The 17,839-nt window shown below is 45.1% G+C and overlaps 2 protein-coding genes across 6 annotated transcripts in view; one reads left to right on the top strand and one right to left on the bottom strand.

Moving 5' to 3' along the window:
- The first annotated feature begins 987 nt into the window (after positions 1 to 987).
- The window catches only part of HGS (hepatocyte growth factor-regulated tyrosine kinase substrate), a 27,732-nt gene continuing 10,880 nt past the window's right edge, over positions 988 to 17,839 (top strand). For 2 of the 4 annotated variants that reach the window (XM_068117618.2, XM_068117617.2), the window contains exons 1-12: positions 988 to 1,206; positions 2,875 to 2,959; positions 5,976 to 6,051; positions 7,509 to 7,601; positions 8,195 to 8,315; positions 8,827 to 8,879; positions 9,299 to 9,367; positions 9,547 to 9,671; positions 9,807 to 9,882; positions 10,205 to 10,303; positions 11,212 to 11,298; positions 13,914 to 13,952. In XM_068117618.2, the coding sequence (XP_067973719.1) occupies positions 1,170 to 1,206; positions 2,875 to 2,959; positions 5,976 to 6,051; positions 7,509 to 7,601; positions 8,195 to 8,315; positions 8,827 to 8,879; positions 9,299 to 9,367; positions 9,547 to 9,671; positions 9,807 to 9,882; positions 10,205 to 10,303; positions 11,212 to 11,298; positions 13,914 to 13,952 (960 nt within the window). In that variant the 5' untranslated portion in view covers positions 988 to 1,169. The remainder of the gene's footprint in view (positions 1,207 to 2,874; positions 2,960 to 5,975; positions 6,052 to 7,508; positions 7,602 to 8,194; positions 8,316 to 8,826; positions 8,880 to 9,298; positions 9,368 to 9,546; positions 9,672 to 9,806; positions 9,883 to 10,204; positions 10,304 to 11,211; positions 11,299 to 13,913; positions 13,953 to 17,839) is intronic. The other 2 variants (XM_068117619.2, XM_078777710.1) reach the window with 2 other exon arrangements.
- METTL26 (methyltransferase like 26) overlaps positions 8,382 to 17,839 on the bottom strand; it is a 24,551-nt gene continuing 15,093 nt past the window's right edge. Inside the window, exon 7 of one of the 2 annotated variants that reach the window (XM_078777711.1) lies at positions 8,382 to 10,425. The gene's annotated coding sequence lies outside the window, so the exon portion shown is untranslated. Of the gene's footprint in view, positions 10,426 to 16,099; positions 17,277 to 17,839 lie in introns of those variants that run through there. The other variant, XM_068117630.2, reaches the window with a different exon arrangement.

Genomic DNA, 17,839 nt, shown 5'->3' with positions numbered 1-17,839 from the left:
TGAACATATATACACACACACACACACACAACACATGTACATATACACACGCACACATCTACATATACACATGCACACACACATGTACATATACACACACACACAACACATGTACATATACACATGCACACACACATGTACATATACACACGCACACATCTACATATACACATGCACACACATGAACATATATACACACACACACACACAACACATGTACATATACACACGCACACATCTACATATACACATGTACACACATGAACATATATACACACAACACATGTACATATACACACGCACACATCTACATATACACACGCACACACACAACACATGTACATATACACATGCACACACACATGTACATATACACACACACACAACACATGTACATATACACACGCACACACACATGTACATATACACACACACAACACATGTGCATATACACACGCACACACATGTACACACACACACACACACACACACACACACACACACACACACACACACACACACACACACACACACACACAACACGTGCATATACACACGAACACAACACACGTACACCACACCTTATTTAATGTACGGTACAGTACAGTAGTCGCATTGCCCGTGGTCTACACTGCGACACGTCCATTCTTGATCGTTATCTTGTGATGGGTTCATGCGTTTTCATTGGCTAATTGTGTGAACGTTCATATGAATCATGACGAACTGACACGGATTTTGAAAGGGCGATTGAAAAATACGATGGATTCTACGAATGGATTGGTCGATGTTTCAGTTAATTATCCTTCAACTGTGATTGGCTTGTGACACGTGTATTTACATCCGATTGGCTGACAATGTGGATAGTTTCGAGTCATCGTCCCGTGATCTGAATCTTAGACGAACCTCATTGGTTGTTGCTTATCATATTTTCGGTGTCGTGAATGGTGGCGATGTGATGACGTAATAAGCTTTTAAATCGGAATCGGTGCTTACGCGTTGACGTAATCACGCTTCCAGTCGTTTCCTCCATTTTGCTGGGAACTGAAGGCCTCGGTTTGTCCTCACAGTCCTTCCTTATACAATATACATCTTCCCCAATCACGAGCTCGCACGGCACTCCTCGTACTCCTTTTCCCATCGTTTGAGATTCCTCCTCGTCTCTCCACATCATGTTTCGTCAAAATGTCTCGTTTGAGAAGCTGCTGGGTAAGCGGGACGGCTGGGTGCCTATTTAATTTTGTTTAGGGGTAGGTACCTGTCAGTGTGTGTGTGTGTGTGTGTGTGTGTGTGTGTGTGTGTGTGTGTGTGTGTGTGTGTGTGTGTATACGTGTGTGTGTGTGTGTATACGTGTGTGTGTGTATATATACGTGTGTGCGTGTGTGTGTATATACGTGTGTGTGTGTGTATACGTGTATATACGTGTGTGTGTGTGTATACGTGTATATACGTGTGTGTATACGTGTGTGTGTGTGTGTATATACGTGTGTGTGTATGTCACTATGTGTGTACACCTGTGTGTGCATACCTGTGTGTGTATATACCTGTGTGTGTATATACCTGTGTGTGTGTGTATACCTGTGTGTATACACCTGTGTGTGTATGTGTATACCTGTGTGTGTGTGTATACCTGTGTGTGTGTGTGTATACCTGTGTATACCTGTGTGTATACCTGTGTGTATACCTGTGTATGTGTGTGTGTATACCTGTGTGTGTATACCTGTGTGTGTGTGTATACCTGTGTGTGTGTGTATACCTGTGTGTGTGTGTATACCTGTGTATGTGTGTGTGTATACCTGTGTATGTGTGTGTGTATACCTGTGTATGTGTGTGTGTATACCTGTGTATGTGTGTGTATACCTGTGTATGTGTGTGTATACCTGTGTATGTATGTGTGTGTGTATATGAATGATCATTTTAAGGCCATTTTCCCCGCTAAAGCGGGGGTTGGCCTTGCGGGCCCCATGACAATCATGGTTCCCTGTTTGAGGCAATGTTTTTTATGGCCGGATGCCCTTCCTGACGCCAACCCTTAGTCGCCTCTTAGGATGCACAGGGATACGGTGTACCTATTCTAAATCGGGGTACACACCGGCATCATTCATCCCACCAAGCTGGTACTCAATTTGCCGACCTCGGAAGGATGACAGGCTGAGTCAACCCCCCTGGCGTTAATTCAGCGATCGACCGGGATCCTAGGATCCCAAGCCAGCACCCTAACCGCTAAGCCAACACCAGGCTAAATAGGTACTTCATTAATCGATAATAATGAAGTGATTAATCAATTAATTGATTAATAAAGAAAAAAAGAAAAAAGTTTTTGCCAAAGCATGTGCTCACTATTGTGCCCAAATTTCAGCTGCAATTGCAAGCTGCAAAGTACATCTGTAAAATAAAAATAAAAATACTAATCCCATCACCTTTAAAGCTAATGTTATGCCAAGTTTCTAAACTAGTGCTTCCTCTTATGTATGTGTGTGTGTGTGTGTGTATACCTCTGTGTGTGTGTGTGTGTGTATACCTCTGTGTGTGTGTGTGTTGTGTACGTGTGTATGTGTGTGTGTGTGTGTGTGTGTGTGTACGTGTGTGTGTACGTGCGTGCGCGCGTGCGCGCTTTATTGTTGTTGTTTTGCACCTGGACACATTTTGACAAATGTGCTGGAATATTTGAAATGGCATCCCCATTGAACTCACCTGAAGTTGTCTGTTTTTATTTTTTGATTATTTTTACTTCCTCTTCACTTCCGGGTAAAACAGCTGATTGTCCAAGCTGGTCCTTGTCCTGTGCTGTTTGAGCTTTGGAAGGATACATTTGAGTGAAATGGAGGAGCACTCGCTTGCCTTTAATCCCACCTGTGTCTTGCGTGAACCTTCTAGACAAAGCGACAAGTCAGCTGCTATTGGACACGGACTGGGACACGATCTTGCAGATCTGTGATTCCATCCGCCAGGGCGACATGTCGTGAGTGTCATTATCTACAGTTGTGCGAATGTTTGAATTTGACACAGTGGATGCATTGTGAGAGACTGATGGGGAACGTGTGTGCTGAAGTCACAGTTTGAACGAATTGCTCGTTGCATCATTATTATCCAGGGAGTTGTTTATTTTCTTGTTCGAATGAAGGTTTATCGTCGGACTGAAAATTTTATTTAATTGTTTTTGGAATTAAGTAACCAATTATTGTGTGCTTGTAATTGTGGAAGTTTATTTCCCATTTAAAAGGATGACCATTAGCTTGTCTGAAAAGTTTGAAGCCGTCAGGTTGGCCAGTTGTATAGTCTGAATCCCGAAGAACCGCGTCAAAGCGGTCGCGACAGCCGACTGATTTTGATCGTTCCGAGCTGGATCACGGGCCTGTCTGCCACAATACCTGGAGCTCCAATGGAACCGATTTATGCATCACGCTGATCGAATGCCGTGTGCCGGTGGTCTGATAGCAACCGAGCGGAATCGCCGGGCGTAGGCATCATGTCGTCCCGGGTGTTAATCACCCGACCCCGATCTACCCGTCAACGGACATGTATAAATAAACTAGCGATTAAGACGCCGAATTCACCCAAAGACCGAGCGTTGTTGTAATGTATTTGAACACACATGGGGCGGGAATACAAGGGAAGCAATTCTGTAATAATACTCAGTAATAATTGAAACCAATGCCCGCCCACGACTCAACAAACGAAGGGCAGGTCCTTAATTATCCAAGTCCTTAATGCCTCAGACATTCCACAGAAGAATGACAAGACCGAAATACCAAAGGTTGTGCCCAGAAGGACACCATGATTCTGAATATGCTATTATTTTTTGCCATGGCATTACTATTTGTAATAAGTAAAAAGCAGTGAAAGGTGAATTTTATTGATAACCGTCAATCGTAAAATCGGACCACGATACATTGGCTACGCCTCGGCAAACTTGAGTTTTGAGATCACGGCCTGGTTGCCTTGTGATTGGTCCTTGAGGAGCGAAGGGTCTGCCTGGAATGCTAGACACGACCGTGAGGTACTGAGTATGTCGACAGAGTGAGGTCAAGACTGTCGTGCTCAACAAAGAGAGATTCTCTGTGAAAGGGTGGGATGCTCATGGAGACTCTGCGTTCATTGGAGCACTGGTCTCGGTAAGAAACAACTCGGCTATTTGGAGCGTCCTTGGTTCGGCCTCGCTGTTTCTACATCGTGAATCCAAAGTGGAACACTTTAGCATCGTTTCTGCGCTGCACCATTGAGCTGCACTCATCTTGTGCACCATCACCCTCGATCATCATGTGCTCCAGATGTTGTATCATTGAGCTGCACTGGTTTCAGAATTTGCAGATTTGGTGACACAATTTGAGCCGTGTCTGTTTGTTTGCTTAGTTGAGGATAAGTTTAAGATAATCTGGTAATTTAATTCAATTATTGTGACATCACTGGTTACCCAGTGCCCCGGGAAGTGACGGCACTTCTTCCAAGTTCAGCGGCTGTTTATCTTGTCTAAAAGTCCTGTGTTGTGTCTCGTGTATTTGGCTGTCTGTGGTTACCCCATTTTGGGATGTTGTCTAACTGCAATATGTGGGCGGGGATACCATATAGCAACCTTGTAACTTTCAGCCCGAATCCCAAGAGGCGTGTGTGGTGTGTGGTGTGTGTCGCAAAAAAAAAAAACTGTTTCGGGAAAAATCTAGGGTTTAACTGCCGACTTGTATCTATCTATAATTCCACTAATCTCTGTATGTGTGTTTGTTTGTTTGTTTGTTTGTCTGTGACCGCTGTTTCTCGACAACCACGGGTCCGATATACTTTAAACTTGCCAGGTATATTGCTGGGGACCCGAGGATGTGCCTTTTCAAGGTTTCATATTAATCGGACAATTACTTACCGAGCTATGTCCAAAAAACGATTCAACCAATCAGAGAGCAGCGAGCTATCGCGTGTGCCGAACGTGGCGAACACACTCTGCCTCGGACGGCACATTTGAGAGCGTATTCATTTATTTCACGTTGGCAAACTATGTTGCCGCTATGTTGGCGTTAAACTATGTTTTAAAACTAATTAAAACCATTTCATGTAAATAGGGGGGGGGGGGGGGGGATTGTCACTGTACTCGCAAGCCGTTCGCCGTTCGCTTTGGCGTTGCGAATGGACCAAAACATTTCATGAACCAAACCATTTCATGTAAAGCGTTCGCCGTTCGCTTTGGCGTTGCGAATGAACCAAAACATTTCATGGACCAAACCATTTCATGTAAATAGAGGGGGGGGATATAATTTTAGATATATATATAGTACGGGCATGCCCTAGTGTTATGCAATGTGAAAAACTAGTCATGGTGGATATCATTTTGTTCCGTGACGTCACTACATCTGAGGTTTTGGAAATGAACGAAGCTAAAATAAACGACCTTGATTGGCCAAATTACCTATTTTTAAATTGCAAAGTTGAAAAAGGTGATCATCACATCCGATTCCTATGAGGTCGAAGAATAGTTAAGCCTCAACATAGGTAGGCCTATGACGTTTGGGTTCCCCTTTAAAACCAGCTGCCACCTCAGATTTATCTGCAGGGCTAAGTCCTCTTTGCCATCCTCGACCTGTGGTGGTGTACGAGGTCTTTATCCAAGGTGTCACAGAATGTGCCTCCTTTCAGTGGGCTGATACTGCTGCTTTGGCACCCAATATACCACGGTGTGAGGCCGGTGCACCACCCCAGAGTGGATGCCCAGTCGGCGGCTGGCTTTGGAGGCCAGCTTGGAAATGTGGTTTTCCCAGGAAAGATCATGGTAGATCATGAGACCCAAAAGCTTGAGGGACAGAACTTCTTGGAGAGGATTGTTGAGAAAGTAAATGGGAGGGTTTTCCAGACGGTGTTTCCGGAGAGACATAGTGAGAGTGAGATGTTGTGTATATATATAGATATTTTTTATTTTTTATTTTTTGCTTGCAATGGTTGAATTTGTCCTTTTGCTGCCGCTGCTCTTCAGTTGGTTTTGCTTTTGTCTGCAGACCCAAGAATGCCGTCGCATCGATCAAAAAGCGGGTGATGGACAAGAACCCACACGTTTCGAAGTATTCTCTGCAGGTCATCCATTTGATCTGTTAATGTTTTTAAAATCCTTCCTGTTAACAAACTTTTCTTTTTGGCCTCGTTATTGCTTTCATTTGTGACGTCAAAAAAAAAAAAATTAACAAAATACCAATCCTGGGATTTTGATTAAAATTGATGATCAACTTCCTTTCTTGGCCGTGCTTAAGTTGTCCGAGGCGTGCCTAAGCATCGATTCACTGACGCGTTTAATCAAGAGACAACATATTGTACTTCACAAGCACAAATTATCCGATGACAGCAGGACCGACTAAAGCTCGGTCGCGCTGCCGCTGGGTTTGGCCGGCCTGCTGCAAGGTTGTGCTGGAGTTTGGCAACCTGCTCTGAGATCGTGCTGCTGCTGCCGCTTCTTTGTGACACACACTCACACACACACACACGTCTCCTTTTCGAAAAAAAATAAATCCTGTTTCCAAGTTCACATTGTCGCTGGGTCTTCCGTAGGCTAACAGAAACCAGACCGATAGTCTGGGGTAGCCGAGCTTGTAAAATATTAGAAAACACAAACACATATGATTAGCTTTTTAAACAGTTGCTAATGCTGTTTATAACATTAAACAAAGAAATTTGGAGCAATCCAGACATCCATGAGGTAAGTTTTACTTACAGAAGTGAGGGAAGATCTACTGTAATCTATGTACCCCACAATGATTGGGTTAATAACATGCTATCAAAAAACCGAGGCGAATTCCTTGGTTCTGCAGTTGTTAGTTTCGTACACCGCTTATCATTCATTCATGAACCATACACCACTTCAACTCGTTAACGATGTATTCACGACATTGGGATTAAAGTTTTATGGTCATATTTACTATATTATTATTATTATTATTACGAAAATGATACTGCTGAAACGATACACTACTGTATTAAGAAACCTGGGCTCAATTTGTCCGAAACGGCCCGAAGGTGAGGTATGAAGCCTAAGGCCTATGTGTACCATTTTGATGTAAGAGCCGTAACGTCCATGCTTTCGATATTTGATGATCATTTTAACAATCGGTTGGTTTGTGCTTCACACTGAATGAAAACGTAAAGGTAGAGCATGGCGATTGTGATATATGACAGGTTCGACAATATGTTCGGCCTGAACGAAATTGGAATGAAAATGCCGGAGTGTGGAGAGTCAGCCGCGGTACCGCCATGATGACATCATACGTAATCGCATCACCCTGTCATGTGACCAGATCCCCAGCTCTGATTGGTATACGTTTGAGGGGACATACATACATACATACATACATACGGACGGGAAAACACTGTTCTAGATGGCTTTGCCCGAAGGGCTACGCCGTAAAAAAGGAAATAGTCAGTCACGTCCCCGTACAACTTGATTATAGATGGCCAGGCCCTAATGAGGAAGTTTTGTTCAGCTTCCTGCCTTGGTAAAGCTTGCTGTCTGACCTTGTACACGCTGTGCTGTGTCGGTACAGGTGCTGGAATCTGTTGTTAAGAATTGCGGACAGCTTGTGCATGATGAGATTGCCACCAAGCAGAACATGGAGGAACTGAAAGACCTGTGCAAAGTAAGAGCCCACGGTCAGAATTTGTCAAAGATGTCCCGTGCGTGGCCTGGTAACAAGCTCAGGATTATTCCTCCTCATCTTAGCTTGCCAGAAGGTGTTCTATATATAAAGTGAAACTGTGACCTCGCACTCCTCAAGAGGTTAGGGAAATCATATTTGTGTCAATAATTGGTGGTGTTGGGCTAGCGGCTAGGGTGTCGGCTTATGATCCTAGGATCCTGGGTTCGAATCCCAGTCGATCGCTGAATTAATGCCAGGGGGGTTGACTCAGCCTGTCATCCTTCCGAGGTCGGCTAATTGAGTACCAGTTCACTGGTAATTCCCTGTTTGTCGTTAAAGGCGGCGAAAAGGGTTGGCGTCAGGAAGGGCATCCGGCCGTAAAACATTGCTTCAAAAAGTGGACCAAAAAACAACAACAACCACGGTTCCCGAAAAAGGCCAACCCCCGCGTTGCGGGGGAAAATGGCCTCTAAAGGTGGTTATTTTTTTAATTTATAATTGGTACTTGTGCGGAATACCTTCAGTCTGTCTTAATCACTTGCCTTTTTATTGACTGCCCTCTCCCCCTACCGCCCGCCCTGCACCCCAATCAGCAACAGTCAGATCCAGTGAAGTCCCAACTCCTAGGCCTAATCCAGGCGTGGTCGCACGCTTTCCGCAACGAGCCGCGGTACCGCGTGGTGCAGGACACCTATCAGATAATGAAGATGGAGGGTATGTGGGGTGTCCGGCTCGGTTGAGTAGCCGGAATGACGGGCAGGAATTTGCACGACAGTCTTTCGGTAATTGATCACAGTTTTGTTCATTTATTCATTCGTTGTTTTCTTCGTTGGGGTTTAAACCCCAAAACGTGACTGTGCAACCACATTTAGACACACAACGACATTAACTTCTTCCTGGGTGTTGTACCGTTCAACCTGCAGTTGTTAACTGATCTGGCCAACCTACTGGCTCAGGTCCGCTCATTGGGTACGCACAAAAAATACGTCAAATTAGTCAAAATACGTCAAATTAGTCAAAATACGTCAAATTAGTCAAAATACGTCAAATTAGTATGCTTATTATTTTATCCGATTTTGAAAAACTGACAAGTACACGTGATTGTATTTTTTTCACATTTGTTTTGATCCAAAATGGAATTGAATCGAAATGCAATACTTCGGTGCTTGAGGTCCTGACGAGTTATAATGATGTCATAACTCGAGTCGTATTTTCATTTCCCCAGGGTTCACATTTCCCGAACTCAAAGAGAGCGATGCGATGTTTGCTGCTGATAAGGTTTGTATCGTTGGACCATTTTGGGTACCTTTAAACTCTCTTGGACACCTTTTTCACAGTTACTGCACCTTTATGTTTGTCTTTCTCTGTGTCTGTCTGTCTCTATGTCTGTGTTTACCTCTCTACGTGTCTACATCTGTGTCTGTCTCTACATCTGTGTCTGTCTGTCTCTACTTTTTTTTATTTTATGTTGGAGGCTCCAGGCATGGTACTGTATAGCCATCATCAATGCCAGGCCTTAATTAAATAAAAGAAGAAAAGTGCATGATGTTTGCGAGAAAGATTAAAGCTAGCCCGGAAGCTGTAGTTTGTCCATTTGTGTCTGTTTGTCTGTCTCTACATCTGTCTTTGTCCGTCTGTCTCCATTGTTATTTATATTCACTGCATTTTCTATTCCCTGTCCAATTTGTTGCACTCAGGCTCCAGAGTGGGTGGATGCCGAGTCGTGCCATCGCTGCAGGGTTCTGTTTTCCATGACTACGCGCAAGGTAGTTTAGCATGTCTGATGTCTGCTGTTTCCACCAAAACGCCATTGATTTTTATTTATATCCTTGATCTGTTCAAGGGACAATCGGGACTGTGTCGACGATAAAGATGTTCCGAGAATATTTTGTAATTGCTCATTACCATATCACGAGTTTCTTCCCCTTCTCCCTCTCCCTCAAAGCACCACTGCCGGGCATGTGGCCAAATATTCTGCAGCCGTTGCTCCTCCCGGGCTTCCAGTATCCCCAAATTTGGCATTGAGCGTGAGGTTCGCGTCTGTGAGCCTTGTTTTGAGCAGCTCAACAAGTGAGTCATGCACCTGTCGTTCAAAGGTTTGTCATAAACAGGGGGATATACCATGGCCTTGTCTGAAAGAGACCTTCGGCTTGCTCGCATAGCCTGAAATATTGAGCTCTTTTATTTATATATTTATCCTGGCAGGAAAGAGGTGAAAGCAGCAGCAGAGGGCGAATTACCCCCAGAATACATCTCTAGCTCTTTGGCCCAGCAGGCTCAGGTGAGTGCATTCCTTTGGCAATGCAATGATAAGTTTGGTCATCAAGCTTTTTATTTTCCCCTTAATGATGCAAGTGGGTAAATTTAAATGCTCGTCCGCATGGAATAAGCTTGGAATGCATTGCCTTGCCTCCCAAGTAGCCTGCCTGGTCTGTAATCGCAGCAAATGTCCTGTGAGGTTCCGTCGAGTCAGAGCGGATGTTTTCATGAGCATATTCTAGGATATCAAATTCGTATTTGAGGATTGGTAGATCCAAAGTGATGTTTGACGCACCATATTCATCGGGTTCGCATTGTAGTTCGAGCAAGTCTCTCCAATGTAGGTTCCACCAAAGAAGGATGAGTCGGCCATTCAGGAGGAGGAAGAGCTCCAACTGGCATTGGCTTTGTCACAATCGGAGGCCGAGGAGAAGGAGAGGAAGGTGTGTTCTCTGGTAAAGCAAAGCGGGGTAGGATGCATCCTATTAAAAAACCCAAAGTTTCCAAACGTTTTCTTCGATGTTGTAATCTGCTCCATCTGTGTCCATCTGTATCCGTCATGCTCCTAAAAAAAACAAAAAAAAAAAAACACCTTTAGAGGCCATTTTTTCCCGCAAAGCGGGGGTTGGCCTTTTTCGGGCACCGTGGTTGTTGTTGTTTGTTGTTGTTGGTCCCCTTTTTGAAGCAATGTTTTACGGCCGGATGCCCTTCCTGCCGCCAACCCCGTTTGTCGCGTTTTATGACAAACAGGGAATTACCAGTGAACTGGTACTCAATTAGCCGACCTCGGAAGGATGACAGGCTGAGTCAACCCCCCTGGCGTTAATTCAGCAATCGACCGGGATTCGAACCCAGGATCCTAGGATCCTAAGCTGGCACCCTAGCCGCTAAGCCAACACCAGGCTAAACCAGGCTCCTAAACATATGGGCAGAAATTCACCAAACGTGGAAGTTATGATCACCACATGGCAAGAAGGTGCAGGTGCAAGAGTGATTTCAGTTTCGGCCCCACCCCTTGGGGCAGGGTCAAAAGTCGAGCACCAAAAAATGAAATTACGAGCACATTTTTAAATGAAACTTTGTATATGGGTTCAACATTGAGAGACGCATGAAATATGTAATGAATTTGGGGATTTGACTCCTGGATTATTCCCCAGGGGGTGGGGACTTGAGATCGAAACAGGAGAAATGTTTTGACTCAAAATCTGCCATTGGGCCATTCCTGGTGCAACTATTTACCATCTTTAAACTTTGCTTTAGGTGGGAAGCGTGGAAATTTTGTGATGGTGCGTCATCGACTTTGCTCTAGTTTGGAGTTGTGATTCCATCTCGTTTCCATTTCGATTTGCAGAAACACAAGACTCCATCGTATAATCGCTCAAGCTCCCCAGTCAGCACATCTGCACCTCCGGCATCCGGCCTGTACTCCATGCCAGTCGTAAGTCGGAGCCGTTTCACATTATACATATCTGTACCAAGTTTGAATTATATCCCTTTAGCCGTTCTCAAGTTATAGACCTATTACAGACTTTGTCTTTGACCTTTGACCTCGGGACTACAAAATCCAATCGGTTAATCTTTACATTATTATACATACCTGTACCAAGTTTGAATGAAATCACTTCAGGTGTTCTCAAGTTGTAGACCTATTACGGACTTTGACCTTTGCCCCCAAAATCTAATTAGTTCATCGTTACATCATTTTACATAATTGTTCCAAATTTGGTCAGAATCCCATCACTGGTTCACAAGTTATCGCGGTAACAGTATTTTTACATAACATTACCTCTCACCTTTGGCCTTTGACCTCGTGACCCCAAAATCTAATCTGTTAATCTTTACCTCATTATACATACCTGCACCAAATTTGACTAAGATCTCTTCAGCCGTTCTTAAGTTATCGCGGAAACGAAAACCTATCGCGGACGGACAGATGGGCCTGAAAACATAATGCCTCTGGCGACTTCAACGGAGCCATAAAAATGGTTTTTATATGGGTCTTATTTTATTTTCTTGTTTCTTTACTGTTGCGGAGCTAAGCTTCACCTCGGATGAAATGTGCAGCACTCCATTGCAGTCATAAAGGTGTCTTCTAAAAAAAGAAAAAAGAAGAAGATATTCTCACCTGTCTAAAGTTCCTCTTGTCCAATCTTATTTGAACTTGCTGTCCAAATTGTCCAGTCAATTGCTTGCACTTAAAGTTGAGGAAGTTTGTTTTGTTTGTTGACGTGGCCTATTTGGAATGTCATCTCATCTCGCTCTCCTCCACCTCCATCATCTCCTCTTTCATCTCCATCTCCTCGGACTTCTCTTTCATCTCCATCTCCTCGGACTTCTCTTCATCTCCATCTTCCTCTCCACCGACTCCTCTTTCATCTCCATCTTCGTCTCCACCGACTCCTCTTTCATCTCCATCTCCCTCTCCTCGGACTCCTCTTCCATCTCCATCTCCCTCTCCTCGGACTCCTCTTTCATCTCCATCTTCGTCTCCACCGACTCCTCTTTCATCTCCATCTCACTCTCCTCGGACTCCTCTTTCATCTCCATCTCCCTCTCCTCAGACTCCTCTTTCATCTCCATCTCCCTCTCGTCGGACTCCTCTTTCATCTCCATCTCCCTCTCCTCGGACTCCTCTTTCATCTCCATCTCCCTCTCCTCGGACGCCTCTTTCATCTCCATCTCCCTCTCATCGGACTCTTCTTTCATCTCCATCTTCCTCTCCACCGACTCCTCTTTCATCTTCATCTTCCTCTCCGACTCCTCTTTCATCTCCATCTTCCTCTCCACCGACTCCTCTTTCATCTTCATCTTCCTCTCCTCCGACTCCTCTTTCATCTCCATCTCCCTCTCCACCGACTCCTCTTTCATCTCCATCTTCGTCTCCACCGACTCCTCTTTCATCTCCATCTTCCTCTCCACCGACTCCTCTTTCATCTCCATCTTCCTCTCCTCTGACTCCTCTTTCATCTCCATCTCCCTCTCCACCGACTCTTTCATCTCCATCTTCGTCTCCACCGACTCCTTTCATCTCCACCGACTCCTTTCATCTCCATCTTCCTCTCCACCGACTCCTCTTTCATCTCCATCGACTCCTCTTTCATCTTCCTCTCCTCCGACTCCTCTTTCATCTCCATCTCCCTCTCCACCGACTCCTCTTTCATTTTCATCTTCCTCTCCACAGACTCCTCTTTCATCTCCATCTTCGTCTCCACCGACTCCTCTTTCATCTCCATCTTCCTCTCCACCGACTCCTCTTTCATCTCCATCTCCCTCTCCTCGGACTCCTCTTTCATCTCCATCTTCGTCTCCACCGACTCCTCTTTCATCTCAATCTCCCTCTCCACCGACTCCTCTTTCGTCTTCATCTCGCTCTCTTCGGACTCCTCTTTCATCTCCATCTTCCTCTCCATCGACTCCTCTTTCATCTCCATCTTCCTCTCCGACTCCTCTTTCATCTCCATCTCCTCGGACTCCTCTTTCATCTCCATCTTCCTCTCCACCGACTCCTCTTTCATATTCATCTTCCTCTCCACCGACTCCTCTTTCATCTCCATCTCCATCTCCCTCTCCTCGGACTCCTCTTTCATCTCCATCTCGCTCTCCTCCGACTCTTCATCTCCATCTTCCTCTCCTCAGACTCCTTTCATCTTCATCTTCCTCTCCACCGACTCCTCTTTCATCTCCATCTCCCTCTCCTCTGACTCCTCTTTCATCTCCATCTTCCTCTCCGTACTCCTCTTTCATCTTCCTCTCCTCCGACTCCTCTTTCATCTCCATCTTCCTCTCCACCGACTCCTCTTTCATCTCGCTCTTCTCCCTCCTCTTAATGAATAGCCCATGTGATCTTGGTTGTATAAGTTTGGATCCTGCCCATTCTGAAAGAATTATTGAAGGGAAAGCTTTATTATTAATTATTTTTATTTTTATTATTTGCTTTTTGACCTTCGCAAGCAAGTACTCCTGTTTGATGTAAAATGAAAATTCACAAGTTGCGGTAAGATGATATATTGATGTAAAACGACCTTCCAATTGTTGTTGTTTATTTCTTCACAGATATCTTCTGCTCCATCTGCTGAAGAGCATGATAAAGAGGTAAGATTGTTGGTGAACCTCTTTGGGTGTTGTGCTGACAAGGTGCCACTGTGATGTAATTTTGGTCACGTGCTGCACCTAATGTGTGCATACTTACGAGAGTGCGCTGAGAGAGGCCCAGCTAACACTTGGTTGTGATATACAATGCTCACACCGCTTAGAGTTCTGACCACCGACGGATTGAGGGTGCGGAAGGATCTCAAGCTTCAGATAATGTATTTACCAAATAACCAAATTGTTAGTGCCACGTCAATCTATCCAAGTCACCCAAGCCGCTTCATCCCTCATTGCGCCTTTTCGGAAACTGCTGTGGAATAGGCAAGTCAGAGTATCTCCACAGCAGGCTCGGTCGTGCCCGTCTGTACACCGGACTCGGCCGTGCCCGTCTGTGCACCGGACTCGGCCGTGCCCGTCTGTGCACCGGACTCGGCCGTGCCCGTCTGTGCACCGGACTCGGCCGTGCCCGTCTGTGCACCGGACTCGGCCGTGCCCGTCTGTGCACCGGACTCGGCCGTGCCCGTCTGTGCACCGGACTCGGCCGTGCCCGTCTGTGCACCGGACTCGGCCATGCCCGTCTGTACACCGGACTCGGTCGTGTCCGTCTCGCGTGATTCCAACGCACAAGTATTATGTAGATTGTAGATGATGCTAATCCTGTCCGACGCTGCTTCTCCTGTCGCCTGCTTGAAAGATATCATTCAATCGCACTGTTCAGTTAGTTCCTCATTTCCGATCTCATTCTCTCCTGCTCATTAATGCACAAGTTGGTGATATACCAATGTATTCTTATTACCGCCACCACCAAAGGTGGATGGAGGTTATGTTTTCACCCCTGTCTGTCTATTTGTGTGTTTATCCGTTTTTGTTTTTTTTTGTTTTTTTGTTTTTTTTTGTATACTGAATCGAGGCTCGTGAAAGAGCTAACATTTATTTCACAAACAAATCAACCAGACAAACAAAATATATAAAAGAGGGAGCGGAAGACAAGATGGGGAGAGAAGGGGAAGCACACAAACACAACATTTGAGAGCAGGGAGAAGTGTGGGAGGGAGAGGGCTTGCGGGGAGGAGGCGTGGGAAGGGGGGGGGGGGAGGTATAAAACACAAGGAGACCAAGGACTTCCAGGACAGAAGTTGGTATTTCAAAAAAGTGTAGGATTTGGGGTGAAATTAGCGGGGGTAGAAAAGATCAAGGTTTTTGATGGGGGAAGATAAGAGATGGTGGTGAACAGCTGTTTTAAAGACCTGGAGGGTGGAGTGGGATTGAAGAGAGTGAGGGAGTTTGTTCCAGAGGCAGGAGAAAAGAGGAATGAAGGAGTGAAGGTGAGCAGAAAGTCTTGATTTTGGCAGTTTAACCATAAGAGGGTTGCAGGCAGATCTTGTGCGACCTGAAGGAATATTTGGGGGACAGAGCCCAGAGAGAGCTGGGGGGGGCAAGGCCAGAGAGGAGTCGGTAGAAGACAGAAAGACCACCAACCTGCCTGCGGTGAGTGAGTGAAAGGCCCTTGGAGTTAGCTTCATCGCGGGAGATTCCAATGATTCTGAACGCTTTGGTTTCAACAGCGTGAAGACGAGCTAGGTGTGAGGCAGGAGCACCAGACCAGAGGGGAGAACAGTATTCCATAGAGCTGCGGATGAAAGCCTTGTATGTGGTGAGGAGCTCAGGTGTGCCAAGGAAGGACTTCGCACGACGGAGGATGCCCAGTCGGCGACTGGCTTTGGAGGCCAGATTTGAAATGTGGTTTTCCCAGGAAAGATCATGGCAGATAGTGAGACCCAAAAGCTCGAGTGACAGAACTTCTTGGAGAGGATTATTCAGAAAATGGTTTGGGAGGGTTGTCCAATCGGTCTTTTCGGAGAGACATCGTAAGAGTGTGAGATTTGTCAGGATTGAAAGACATGTTCCACTTGTTTGCCCAGTCTGTGATTTTGTCCAGGTCTGCAGAGAGTGAGGAGCCTGCAGACTGCCGATCTGAGGGATGAGGAATGGAGCGATAGAGAGTAGAGTCGTCAGCAAAGAGATAGAGAGGATTTTCAAGAGAGTCAGAGAGATCGTTGATGAAGACCAGAAAAAGCACAGGGCCCAGAACACTGCCTTGTAGGCCGGCAGCCCAGAGCATTTTGGTCAAACAAACAAGGTACCAATATCCGAGTACAGAAAGATTTATTGTGTAACCTAACATATTCAGATATGGATGTCTGCCGGGGACCCCCTGCTGCGTGGGACCCCTGGGGCCCAAAGAGGGGGGCCAAATAATGGGCTGGATCAAACATTGGGGGTACCACATGAAACCAAGTGGAAATCAACAGGTACATCTCACAGAGCACAGAGTGACCACCGCCAGACAAATTTGCCTCTGCATAGGCCCCCCCCCCCCAGACCACCCTCAAAGGGTCCCAAAATTTGGGCTGGATTAAACATAGGAGGTACCACATGAAACCAAGTTAAAATGAACAATTGCACTCTACTAAGTATAAAAAACCCATCGCCAGACAGATTGTCTGCTGCATAAGGCCCGCCAGACACACCCCAAAAGTTGACCCCGTGGACACTTTGGTAGAGTTGGACTAGAACATATATTAAAAGTACCACATGAAACCAAATGGAAATCAACAGGTACATCTCACAGAGCACAGAATGACCACTGCAAGAGACCCCCTAAAAAGGGTCCACAAATTTTGGATGGATTAAACATTGGAGCTACCACATAATATACAACCAAGTTAAAATGATCAATTACAATCTACTATTAAGTCCAATATATCTCTCAATTGTCTGCCACATAAGGCCTGCCGGATCCCCCCCCCCCCCCCCAAAAAGGGTCCCAAAATTTGGGCTAGATTAAACATACCACGTGAAATCTATTTTACATGACATCCAACAGAATTTACAATATATATGCTTAATGCATCCAATGAGTAGATCACTATCAGAAAATCCTTATGATTCTTGAGAGGGTTAGATCTCTGTTTCACTTTCTGAGTCATCACTCCAAGCATTTTCGGAATTTGAATCATCGTCAGACACATTAGCAATATCTTGTTGGTCACTCTCGAGATCCTCTATACTGTCCTCCTCTTGTTCCCCTTCCTGGAAAAGATAATCTGGCAGGGCAGGTCCCAAGAACCAGTCTGGGGTATAGCACCCGTTCTTTTCCTTCCATCCGTAGTTCACAGGATCCAAACCATGTCCTGGATGTGCCGAGTCAGCATTTCCCCAAAGGATGCTAATGAAGTGTGCCCATTGCAATTTGTTGTGTACAGTCTTTGCACAAGGTGGAAGAAGTGCGCAGTCAACCTTCTTCACATTTGACATCGGGTTTTCCTGAAACAAGATATGGATGGATTCAAATTTAGTTATCCACAATCAATTTCAATTCATGCTGAACTATTTGTATTCAAGGTGCCCTTTCGTTTTTCAAAGTCAGTGTTTCTTCAAGTCACCACTTGGATAACACTTAGCTATTTTCTGAAAATTTACTCTCTTCAAAAAGCTCCCTTTGTGGGCATATCTGCTGTCGGGTGCATAGAAAGAAGATTTCACCATAATGCTAAAATATAGCCCCAGAACAAATTAGTGATGAAATAATATACTAGTTTAGTTTTCTGAAGTTATGTCGATTCATTCCCCTTCCCTCAATGAAATTATTTCTTGGTGAAAGACTACTTAAACAATAGAAATAGCATAGGTATACTCGTACCTTATCCATTTTCCCAGTCATCTGACACAGTTTTACGTGTCTGGCCTCATTGACATCCTTCACGTCACCCTTCATGCCATACAAGGAACAGACAAACTCTTCTGCTCTACTCTGGTCTGGTTGATCTTCAGAAGCTAGTCTGCTGAAGAACTGGATGAGTGTTCCTTCTATGTCTTTCTCAAGAACT

This window comes from Myxine glutinosa, chromosome 5, assembly GCF_964187855.1.
Source record: "Myxine glutinosa chromosome 5, kmMyxGlut1.1, whole genome shotgun sequence".
NCBI lineage: Eukaryota > Metazoa > Chordata > Myxini > Myxiniformes > Myxinidae > Myxine > Myxine glutinosa.
This window is presented reverse-complemented; position numbering and strand designations above follow the sequence as displayed.